The 12,546-nt window shown below is 45.1% G+C and overlaps 1 protein-coding gene across 1 annotated transcript; it reads left to right on the top strand.

Annotated features, from left to right (window-relative positions):
* Nucleotides 1–320: 320 nt before the first annotated feature.
* KCNA1 (potassium voltage-gated channel subfamily A member 1) lies at nucleotides 321–8,713 on the top strand. Its single transcript, XM_046013766.1, has 2 exons — nucleotides 321–906; nucleotides 1,273–8,713. Exon 2 carries the CDS (start codon nucleotides 1,784–1,786, stop codon nucleotides 3,269–3,271), a length of 1,488 nt encoding a protein of 495 aa, XP_045869722.1. The 5' UTR covers nucleotides 321–906; nucleotides 1,273–1,783; the 3' UTR covers nucleotides 3,272–8,713.
* The last annotated feature ends 3,833 nt before the right edge of the window (nucleotides 8,714–12,546 follow it).

The raw sequence follows: 12,546 nt of genomic DNA, 5'->3' as shown, positions 1-12,546 counted from the left end.
TGAGGAGTTTTGCCAGGAACACCGCTGCCTGCATTGCGTCGGACCTGACCATTTCCAACGTGCGATTCCTTGGGAAGGTCGCGGCCAGGGAGCGTGCGTGTGCGGGGCTGTGCACCATAAGGGAAGTAGATTGGTGGTCGGCTTTTCTGGCAGGAGGAGGAAAAAGCTGTGCTGGTAAGGGTGGGAACTGAATGACAACCCCCCTCTGCCAAGCCACCCCCTCATATTTTCCATCTACCTCCTCGCTCCTGCCCTCCCCCGCCCTCCCCAACCCACGCCTGAGTGGGCCAATCGCTGCTCCGCATTCCAGGCGCTTTCTCAGGTTTCTGCTGATCTTGCAGCGCCCAGAAATGGACCGAGCGGACCTGCCGCCGCACGCACCCTGCCCCACTCGGAGCTCCTAACCGCTCCCCGCACGCCGCGTAGCCTCGGCGAGGTCCACGCTGGGGTGCGGGAAGCGGAGGAGATCCAAGAGCCATGTAGATCCAGGCTCTTGCTCGCCCGCCTCCTTTGGGATTGAATCAAGGGCTCCCATAGTGTTAGGAGGGGGCGAGAGTGCTGTTTATCGTCATTTGCTTCCGAGCCTCGGGAGAGGGTGGCATTTTGCTTTTCCGCCCCGCATCCTCCGGAACTCCCTGCACCAGCGAGAGGACGGCGTCTCTAGGTTGCTGGCAACCGGTGAGAATGGGGGAAGGGAACGGACATTTCCGCCGAAGCGGCTCGCTCAATCGATTGTCCCACTGAAGGGGCGTAGGACGAGGGGACGAGGGCGGCGACTTTGCCCCTCGGATGCTGCCGCGGCTTCGGCCGCCGCTCCCGCACGGGTACTGCAAAGGCGACCTGCCGCATTCCGACTGGGGCTCTCCTCCGACTCAGCACCGCCCCTGCGCCAAGCCGGCCCGCCAGGTAGGGGGCTCCCCAGTCCGGGGCTGCAGAAGCGCGGGCCGGGGCGCGGGGTGGGGGAAGCCGAGGGTGTGGGGATGCTGCCCGGCACCTGGAACTCCCCCGGCGTCTCTCGGCGCTTTCCCGATCTTTAGTTTAACGAAGTTGTAAACAGATCGGTTGTCGGGCATTGGGGAAAGTGGGATGGAAGAGCCCAAACTTGGATTTTCGGGTGTCTGCGTGTGTCTGTCTGTGTATATGTGCTAACCCTAGCAAAAGTCCAGTGCTTTCTAAAAAAGCTAGAGGTCTGTGCTCTTCGGTGTCTGTAGGTCCGTCCCATCTGAATGCTTCTGATTTTCTACCCCCGTATCACTTTCTATTTCTCTGCAGCGTCCATCGATCGCCCTGGTGGGAGCTTAGAAGGCGGCAGGCGAAGAGGGGTAGGAGGGGGGAGAGCCAAGGAGAAGCAGAGGGGGTGGCAGGCGAGGGGATCTGCTGAGCTGGTTCTGCACCCGGTCCTAGGAGGGCTCACGGAAGGGAGGGGAGGACAGGGTGACCCCCGAAGTGATGGCCCGGTCCGCTAGAACGGCACTGCGCTAAGACACCTCGGAGCAGGAAGATACACCTATCCTCCCCCCACCCCACGCTCGGCAAAAAGCTACACCCAGGGCCGCAGGCGAGGGGGATTCCAAACTGAGTGAAAGGCAGGGTGGAAGGGAAGGGAAGGAGAAGTGAAGTCACAGATCTCTCCACCTGCTGGCTTTGAAGCCCTTCCCCCTGAGCGTGGGGAAGCTGCGCACTCCGGTGGGGGGGGCGCTTGGGTCCCCCCCACCCCTCCTCTCCCGCTGCTTCCCACCCCCGGCCTTCTCTTGGTCTCTCACCCCTGCGCCCTGCTTCCACAATGACGGTGATGTCTGGAGAGAACGTGGACGAGGCTTCGGCCGCCCCGGGCCACCCCCAGGATGGCAGCTACCCGCGGCCGGCGGAGCACGACGACCACGAGTGCTGCGAGCGCGTGGTGATCAACATCTCCGGGCTGCGCTTCGAAACGCAACTCAAGACCCTGGCGCAGTTCCCCAACACGCTGCTGGGCAACCCCAAGAAACGCATGCGCTACTTCGACCCCCTGAGGAACGAGTACTTCTTCGACCGCAACCGGCCCAGCTTCGACGCCATCCTCTACTACTACCAGTCCGGGGGCCGCCTGCGGAGGCCGGTCAACGTGCCGCTGGACATGTTCTCTGAGGAGATCAAATTTTACGAGCTGGGCGAGGAGGCCATGGAGAAGTTCCGGGAGGACGAGGGCTTCATCAAGGAAGAGGAGCGCCCCCTGCCCGAAAAGGAATACCAGCGCCAGGTGTGGCTGCTCTTTGAGTATCCTGAGAGCTCGGGGCCCGCCCGGGTCATCGCCATCGTCTCGGTCATGGTCATCCTCATCTCCATTGTCATCTTTTGCCTGGAGACTCTACCGGAGCTGAAGGATGACAAGGACTTCACAGGCACCGTGCACCGCATCGATAACACCACGGTTATCTACAATTCCAACATCTTCACGGACCCTTTCTTCATCGTGGAAACGCTGTGCATCATCTGGTTCTCCTTTGAGCTGGTGGTGCGCTTCTTCGCCTGCCCCAGCAAGACAGACTTCTTCAAAAACATCATGAACTTCATCGACATTGTGGCCATCATCCCCTATTTCATCACCCTAGGCACCGAGATAGCCGAGCAGGAGGGAAACCAGAAGGGCGAGCAGGCCACTTCGCTGGCCATCCTCAGGGTCATCCGGTTGGTAAGGGTTTTTAGAATCTTCAAACTCTCCCGCCACTCTAAGGGCCTCCAGATCCTGGGCCAGACCCTCAAAGCTAGTATGAGAGAGCTAGGGCTGCTCATCTTTTTCCTCTTCATTGGGGTAATCCTGTTTTCTAGTGCAGTGTACTTTGCCGAGGCGGAAGAAGCTGAGTCGCACTTCTCCAGTATCCCCGATGCTTTCTGGTGGGCGGTGGTGTCCATGACCACTGTAGGATACGGTGACATGTACCCTGTGACAATTGGAGGCAAGATCGTGGGCTCCTTGTGTGCCATCGCTGGTGTGCTGACAATTGCCCTGCCCGTACCTGTCATTGTGTCCAATTTCAACTATTTCTACCACCGAGAAACTGAGGGGGAAGAGCAGGCTCAGTTGCTCCACGTTAGTTCCCCTAATTTAGCCTCTGACAGTGACCTCAGTCGGCGCAGTTCCTCCACTATCAGCAAATCTGAGTACATGGAGATCGAAGAGGATATGAATAATAGCATAGCCCATTATAGACAGGCCAATATCAGAACTGGCAATTGTACCACAGCTAACCAAAACTGCGTTAATAAGAGCAAGCTACTGACCGATGTTTAAAAAGCCAAGCAAACAAACAAAAAAGCCCCACTTAGTAGCTTGAAAGACTTAAAAACAAAACAAAACAAAAAACCAAACAACAAAAACCCTAGTGACTGACATCACTGTTTGTAGATACTTTACTAATTAGTCTCTGAATGCTCTATTTAACTGTCAATGCATTGTTGCATTGCGGATTTTGGAGGATGACGAACCAGAAGCTTTCAAGATACAAGAAAAGAGAAGCTATTTTCATTTTATTAAAAAAAATGGGAAAAGAAAGCGTATTTTCTAAAACTGGTTTAAAACAATTCAGTCCATGAGCTAGTCTAGGTAAACTAAGATTCATATGCTTCCCCATACTGAGACATTTTTAATCCTTTGGCTTCTTTAGTTTTTTTCTTTTAACTAGAAACCAGATGATCATTTAGAAATATAAAATTTCAGTTTGCATGGGACTCCATTATAAAACTTTTGCAAACTGCACAGCACATTTAAGACAGTGCATCTGATGTATTATATGTAACATGATATACCAGCCAAAATGGGCAATGAACAAATGTTGTTTTTATTTTGACCAACCTAACTGTACATGACAAGGTGAAAACACACACACATACACATGCAAAATTACTTAAGACTGGTCCATAAAAAAAAAAAAGACTGGTCCATAAAGCACCTTATAAATCTGATACTGGTCCTGGTCTTTAGGGATATTCCCTCTGCCCCATTCCCCTTCTAATCCAAACTCTTCTCTAAGAAAAAGATAACGGAATTACATTAATTGATTCATCTGCAGTGCTGCTAAGTTCCTCAACTGCAGGTGAGCCAAACACAGGTCTTTTCTCACCAGTCCTGCACTCTGAACCCTGGCCTCCAGAACTGGATGTAAAACCTTAGCCTCCTTATTGCAAGAGAGCACAAACGGAACTAAATGTAAGCATGTTTGAATCTGATCATATTTATTTTATAATCGCATGCCAAGAACGTGAACTCAGACAATAAGGGATAAGCTTACGTTGGAATCAACTCTTCTAAAAATACATCCTTTTTCATTTGCATTCACCAAAAGTGCACTCCTTCATTTATTCACTATTTTATTAGTAAATAAAGTACTGTATTTAAGTGCATATGTTAGTCAGATGGGAACAATAACTTTTTGGAGCTCAAAGCATGTTCTCTTATTCAGCATTATGGCCTATTTGATTAAGGTGTACCTTGAATTAATTAATGCATGATTTCAGTAAACAAAATTTAAATCATAAAAATTACAAGTTTGTGGGATGAAGACCCAAAAGAAATAATGGGGGGTGGGGGGTGGGGGGCACTCAGTTGATTTTCCTGCCTTTGCTCAGGGAAATGTCAGGTTTCTGCACAGGTGTAGGCAGAGAGAGGACCAATATGTCCATCCCTTAAAGGGAAGCTATATGGAAAACTAAATAAGTCATCAAGGTATATATAGCAACACCTAAGAACAAGTATTCTTTCTAGCTGAAAATAAACACAAGCAAAACAAACAAACAAAAAAGGTGCAATACTGCATGTTTTTTGGTGCATTCTTAGGATGTAAATGAACATGTTTATCTCTTGTATGCATCCAAAGCAGAGCTGATTTCTTTTTGCAGTCATGATTTGAAGTCTGTAGAGACTTCAGCCTTCCCCTTGAGGCTCCCTGAAGAAACTCAACCAATTGATTTAATAGTTGCTTAGTGCCTTTATCCTGTACCCACAGTGAACTGCAGAAAGTGCCTCCATTAATACAGCTGAGATGTTATGTAACAAAAGGGAGGAAGGGTTGAGGCACAGATATTTTGCTTTTGCTTTTTCCACCCTCCCTGTCTCACTTCACCACTGTGAGAAGACCACACCATCTGAAACCTGGGAGAGGAGAGATCCAGGAGGGTGCTGTCTCTCTGGCCATCCACTGGACTTGGTCCCTTTGGCAGCCTGATCTGGGATGTAAACTGGGACCCAAGACCCATCTTCGAACTGGACATGAACTGGGAACTTGTTTTTTCCCTCTCCTCCACCAGAAGCCAGTATTCAGTTTTTGGGAATTTGTTTTCTGTCAAGGGCCACTCTGGACTTGCAAGGCTTCCTCAGGTCCAGCGTAGTGCTGCATGCAAAGCTCCTTATTTCTCTTCTGTTAGCAAGAGCACTCTGCAAATCTCTGATTGTCTGATCTTTTCAGGCATCAGCGTGGATGTGGGAACACTGAATTCTTAATAACTTTTCCTGGGCTTTCCCTCCTGGCCCACTCCTTTTAGATATTTTCTATGATGCTCCTATGATCTTTCCACCTGGCAATCACTTCACAGGGTGAGCATCTAACTTCTGCTGCCCCAGGCACTTAGCCCAGAGAATGATGGGGACTCTGAGTCTAGCTGAAAGAGAGTCACATAACATAGGACTGTGGGGCCCCAGCAGCTGTCCACCAATGGAGAGGCACTCACAGACTTTTTAAGGACACCAAGGTGGGGAATCTTCATTCTGCACTTAGCATGTGGCTGCCTGCTGCTGCCCACCTTACATTCCTGCCCTGCTTCTTCTGGAAATCTTCCCTGTTACTTCCAGCCCTTCCCCCACCTTATCCTAGAACTAGCAGTGAGGCAATAAACCAAGAAGCTAGAGTAACACCCAGGCTGGCTGACTCAGTTGAAAGAAAGAACATGGATATTTTGTTTTCCTGTGCGGCTTTTGTGAATCTGTAAGACTGATGTAACATCATGGAAGACAAGGGGCCAAGGATTGCACAGCATCTGACCACAGGGCATTAAACCCTCCCCTGTGATGTTTCCTTCTCTTTTGAAACTTGACTCATCCTGGCTATTCCTCTCCTACCTGTTTAAAAGTCTCCAGTTGGGAAAAAAAAAAAAAGCCAACCTCCCCCAAATTTCTGGGGATATCTTGATCTTTTAGATCTTTAGACTTTGAGGTCTAGGACACACAGAACTTGAAACGCTGCACTCTGTCAACAGCAATAATCCACTCAGTACTATGGGATGGATGGGTCATAGGATGAGAAAAATGGGACCAAGACTGATGAGACTGGCTTTGGCTACCTGGTATACCTCTCATAGATTCGCTGGACCGGGTTCTTCTGCATGTTACAGGAAAAAGTGCTGCATGCATGAGCCTGTCAGCCTGGGATCTGGGATGAGTTGTTATGAAGTTGGGTGGTAGGGGGGAAATGAATGCTGCTTATCCATCTGTTGCTCATTGCAACCAAGTCAGTAGGAATGGAGTACAGGGATTATCTGTGTAGCATAGGCATGCAAAGTTTGACAAAGCTCTTACCCCTTGCACTGTAATGTGCTGAAATGTTTTTGTAGACCTGAAGGTGCACTTAACAAAACTGCCTATTAAGGAATGACTATCTTTTGGTTTACTTACTTCCTTTTATTTTAGTGGGCTTTTTACCTTTGAATCCCCATCCTCGGTCTTGAGCTTTCATGGCTCATGTCCTGAATACTTGTTTTCTCCAGAAGGAGAGACTTCTGACATGCTAATAGCCATAGCTCAGCTCTTCCAGTGTTTCAGGGCCCTAGTTCAATAGGGTGGCAAGTGGAAGGGTTGGGTCCCACCAGGGCTGTTAGCCATCCCAGCATCTCTGAAGTGGTTAACTCACCTCACGTGATCTGAATTCGAGAGACCAAAGACATCAATTCCCTCTGTCCTCAGATTTAGAGAAGTCAGATTGTAGCCAGGAAAGCTTTTTGGTTTTGCATCTCTCCTTCCCCATCTGTGCACAGCCTTCCCTTGCTCCCCCCTTGAGAAATGAGTACTGATTATCAATTAAAGGTTCATTTGGAGTGTGTTAGTGAGTTAGCCTAGCAAAATCAAATGAACCAATGGCATATTCTTCTGGAATATGGCTGATGGACAGTCGTTTCTCCAAAATGAAATTGTACATCAGATTTAGATTCCACTGTGGTGGAAACAAAGCACAGGTGAAATCATAATCTTGACTCACTTGAGAATCAAAAAACAAAGAGGCAAACATGTAAATGGTAAGCGAGCAGATTTCTTCAAGTAGAAATTTGATTTAGTCCGTAAAGGGCCTTCTTTATGTTGCATAGAGTTACAGGTTTTTCAAATTGGTTAACATCTGAAGAGTCAGTAAAAACAGTTTCTTAACCCTCCCATTTAGTATAGGAGACCTCAAAACACATGCTTTTTAACAATTTTACAATTAAATTCCTTGTTTGGTAGATTGCCTTGAACAAAAAGGAGAAAGAGCACATCAGCCGAAGGCAGTTCCCCATTTTCTTCCAGGGACAACTCATTCCTGGGAGAGGTGAGAATTGGTGGGTGGTAACCATCCATAGTATAGAATTGTTAGAAAGAATATAAACTGCCAAACAGCCATTTTACTTTCCTGTTTTGTCAAGAAAAGGTGGAATCTTTTGATGTTTTTGTTCATTTCAAGAAGACAAGTAAACAAATGAAAATTTTTAAACCAGACACAACCCAAGCTGAATTGCAATTTCTCATCCACTGTGTGGTATCTTAATATTCATATTTATATTATGGAATTTCAGGGTATATGCAAACATGTTCAGCATGACTCAGGTAAACCTCAGAAGAATGTACCTTACTTATCATTTTTGTGAAGAAGTGGGCAGGAGCTGAGTTGTTAACCAAAACTGTTGCATTACTTTGGGTCACTGTGCGAACTCATTCAGGGTATAGGTGTAAATCTCAAAAGTTTTGGGATCCAAAGCCAGTGTCTTTGCTCAGGCAAATTGACCATGGACTTTCTTGGGAAGTCCAATGTGTACATAAGGGGTGAGGCCCTGTTGACCTCAGGACCATTAGCTTTAAGGAGATTAGCCCTAGTCCCAGTGATTTTTATGTAGGAGCTAACTAGGAGTTTACTTTTTATGACATGAGACTTCACGGAGTATAGAAGAGTTTTGTACCATAATCAGAGAAGAAGAAGAAATGGTATGAGGAAAGAAAACAAAACAAAACACAAAAGACCCCCTGCAAAATATTCCAGGTCAAAAGTTGTCTCCTCTCCAAAACCTGCAGAAACACCTTTCTTCTCTTCAGTGCACTGTCTGGGAGCTGTTTAGGCAACAGCCGTTAAGCCAAGAGCATGGACTCTATATGACATACCTCCAACATTAAAGATACGGTATTACCAAGGTTAAAAACTAAAAATTGAGTAGTATTAATTTAAAGTGCACCATCAGGACAACAAACCATTGAAGCTGAAAAAGCACTACTTTATTTCTTGAGTTTGCCAGTTGCTTACACCTGAGTTAAGGATGTGTCTCATTTTCACCTGCTGTGCATTTCCCCTGCCCTGTTTAATATGTCAGGTAGAGGACATTGAATGTTATGAATTGAGAACCTAACTGAAGCGCATAGTTTTCATCTATGCAATTTTACTTGCTTCTGTCACTTTACGATCTGTTCATATTTGGCATCAATTAAAGATAATTTTTAAGGATCTTATCAAGGACTATCTTGACTGGTTATTTGTCTCTTGTTTAACTGGTCTTTAGGGTGGTTTTTCCTGTGGGATATCTTTAAATAACATCATGAATCTGAGGTTTCTGTGAAACTCATGTACTATATTTCCTGTGCAAGGAAATGCATTGGGGTTGAATCTTGATAATAAATTTACACTTTGGTCTCAGGTAGGATCCCCAGGAGGAGCCTTTGGAGTTTGGCCTATGAAAGCAGTGGGAAATCAAGCTCTGAAAAGGAAAAAAAAAAAAAAAAAAAGAAAAAGAAAAAAGAAATGAGGCCCCAGGGAGTAAAGTAATTGATTTATTCGCTTCAGTTGTTTTTTATTTGAAATTGTATTTTTTCATTCACAGTTTAAACCTCTTAGAAAGGATAGTGTGCGTGTGTGTGTGTGTGTGTTTGTGTGTGTGTGTGAACAGTGCTGTCATCTGGCATCAACTAACTTGATAGTTAAAATACAGTGTTAGAAGCGATTTTGATGTGAAAAAACAGAGCGATTGCTAGTTGTTGTTTACATAGACTTTTCCCACATAGTTCAGTGTGTGGTTAACATTTCTTTTTTCCCATTTTTTTTTTGAGTGACTTGTTGGTGCATTTCCTTTTGATTCTTCCTGATATTTAGAGGTTCTCTTTTCTTCACTTTGAATATCTTATTTCATACAAGCTTCTTTATGTCAGACCAAACAAGGTTACATGCTTTATGACAAGTGTCTGTTATCTGACAAATGCGTGGGGTGGGATAGAATTGCATTGCATTGTGATGGGTTCAAATTGTAAGATTTGGAGATGAATCTTGCTTTTGCTGTAGAAGTCACTACTGAGAGTAGATCATGAGGTGAGATAGGTTTCCCATGATTTTTCTGTTGTGGCCAGAAAACAGGCCAGGCTGATCTCTGGCAGAGAAGGTGAGAGAGAGCTAGAACCACAACAGTGGTGTAGGCAAAGGAGCCAGGATTTTGACAACCCTGAGTGTGTTTCTCAAAGCTCAGCTTTGGAATGGTCTTCTGGAAGCACAGACAGACAGATTCCGGTACCTGCACCAGTAGGGCTATAATGGAAGCTTTGCTATATACAGAATTTCAAAAAGAAGGCGAGTGAGTTCTTAAGGGAGGCCAATCAGAGGACTCAAGAAGAGAGAGCTGATGCGATTTGATCCCAGCCACTCTGTCACTGGGCAGGGAAACTGGCTGCTACTTCCTGCAGTTAGGCTAGATTTGTAGAGCCCACCAGACTGGAATGTGGAGGAAACATTAACCGTGAGGCTGAACAGTACGTCCATTGAGAGTCCTATGCAGATAAGGCAGCATGGTCACTCTGACTGATTGGAAAGCAGCCCTTTAAACAGGCTTCAAAACACGTCATTGAAAACATCCTATAATTAACTGAATTTAATATGCCATCAATTTTAAGATACACTGTTTTGACGTATTTGTAAGAGAGAATATGGATAGTTATGATGTGCCACTGTTTTGATTCATCCCAATTGTAAAGATGTAAAAATGTAAAAAGTAAAAAAAAAAAAAAGGTATCTTAGAACTGATGAACCACCATGATTCAAACATATGTCCCCTTTTATTTCCTGATGTGGTAATAGCTTTGAATTCTAAACCCATTAAATTTGGCAGTTCCTTCAGACCTGAACCATCTCTAGAGCATTTAGGTCTTCTCTTCAGTATCTTTTAATCCCACGGTGTTTCTGCTCAGCCCTGCCCTTAACTTTGGCTTTGTGTAGATGCATATCTGAGCCCCCGCCTTCATGTTGGTTAGCATCCAGAGATCGTTCACCCAATAAAGAACTTAGATCTCATCATGTCTGGAAGGTTTGCTGTTTCTGTTCCTCCTTCCCTTGCCCCTTAATAGATTTCTCTGTTATCAGACAGTCAAAACCTCCTGCAGCCCTTAGCTTTTGTCAAGTTGAAGGCAACCTGACACCCTCATTCCCAGGATGGTGTGAATAGCAACACCTCCAGTTCATTTAGCTCTCTTTGCAGTTTTCAAATCACTTCCACATTAACTATATGGCTTTATTTCACTCGGGGAATTAGATATGGCTGATATTGCTATCCTGGTCTCATAGGCCAGGGGATCTGCCTCAGGTCTCTGGGAGAAAGGAGCAATCCTGGGTTCATTGATAATTCCATGGCCCATGGCTGGCACATGATAGGGACTCTAGTGTTTATTGAGCTGATGGAATGCTGAAAGAGTAATGCCATGTGCTAAAGAGAAACCAGTGGGCTTTGCTTAGGGCTGTAGGCTCCTTGAGTCTTTAAATTGCTCAGTTCTAAAGTGGAAACATAGGGGTGCCTGGGTGGCTCAGGTGTTAAGCGTCTGCCTTCCGATCAGGTCATGATCCCAGGGTCCTGAGATCGAGCCCTGCATCGAGTCCGGCATGGGGCTTCCTGCTCAGCAGGGAACCTGCTTTTCCCTCTCTAGCTCCCCCTGCTTGTGTTCCCTCTCTCATTCTCTCTCTCTGTCATAAGTAAATAAAATCTTAAAAAAAAAATAAGAAAGAAAGAAACGTAATAGCCCATAAGGTTGTGTGGATTAAATGAGATGATACAGGTTAACATGTTTGGTAAATGCTAATGTGTCCTATAAGTGTGAAATATGAATAGATACATTATTCATTATAATGAGGAACAAAGGAGTAAGGGGAGGAGGCTTCTGGATGATTCCTTCCCAGACGAGGAGCTATCCTTTAAAGGAAGACTCCAGGGGAATCAGATGCTTTGTTCAAAAAATAATAGTATTATGGTAGAGTCTGAAGACGTGAGGGGCAGAGAGACCTTTTCAGTAAGGATCTTTAGTACATCTTGCATGTGACAGTAGTCATGCCTCAGCCCCAAAGAACACTGAGCCACTATTTCTGGTTCGGGTCCTCCCTTGCCCTGTGACATAACGTTATTCTACATCTTCAGACCCCAAATATCACAGGCAAACTCTGCTGCATTATAAGAGAAGGAGCCATAAGGTATCTTCAGTAATTTGCATCCCTTCTCATTGCCTCATTTTGTGTGAAATATTGTGTGATCTATTTTTTTCTTTCCACCTGTGAATATTGAGAAATAAAGCAAGATGTTGTTTGCAAAGTTTTCTCATATGCTTGTCTGAGAGATATTATATAAATATAAAAAATATTCTTAACTTCTCTGCTAAAAATAAAATAACCCTTACAAGCACACATGAGTCAATATAGCCTTTTCTTGAATATCACAATACTACAAAGATCTTTATAAAAATGCATAAGTTATCTCTACAGTGATCCAAGCTTTGCTTTTTAAAAATGATTGGATAAAGTAGCTCTGATTTAAATGGCAGTGAAATTTTATTTGGTGTTCTCAAGGAATTTAACATAATTAAGGAGTTGAGTATCTGTTAGAATCTTTGGTTCATGCAACATTTTTCTAGAGAATAACATTCAGAGGCTACATTCTCTAACCTTTTAATAATTTTTTAAAAAATATCATTTACATGTTATATTCATGTTTGCTGAAATAGATAACATATTTCCATGTTGTTTCAAGTGCCAAGGAATATATGCATTTTAGGAATGTTTCGGGAGAAACTAATTCCAATTGAAATGTATTTTTTCAGAATTGAAATCAGAGGATGATTAATGAGTAGGGACTTGAACTTGGGATAATCACGTTTTGAGCTCAGGACCAAATCCAACTTTTATTAATAATGTTAATTACTGGGGCGCTTGGGTTGTTCAGTGGGTTAAGCCTCTGCCTTCAGCTCAGATCATGATCTTAGGTCCTGGGATCAAGCCCTGCATCAGGCTCTCTGCCCAGCAGGGCATCTGCTTCCCCATCTCT

Source organism: Meles meles, chromosome 7 (assembly GCF_922984935.1).
Source record: "Meles meles chromosome 7, mMelMel3.1 paternal haplotype, whole genome shotgun sequence".
Lineage (NCBI taxonomy): Eukaryota > Metazoa > Chordata > Mammalia > Carnivora > Mustelidae > Meles > Meles meles.
Note: the sequence above shows the minus strand (reverse complement) of the source record. Positions and strands in the feature narration are given on the sequence as shown.

Coding starts and splice junctions, on each gene's coding strand:
- KCNA1 (XM_046013766.1), top strand. CDS start 1,784: ATGACGGTGATGTCTGGAGAGAACGTGGACGAGGCTTCGGCCGCCCCG.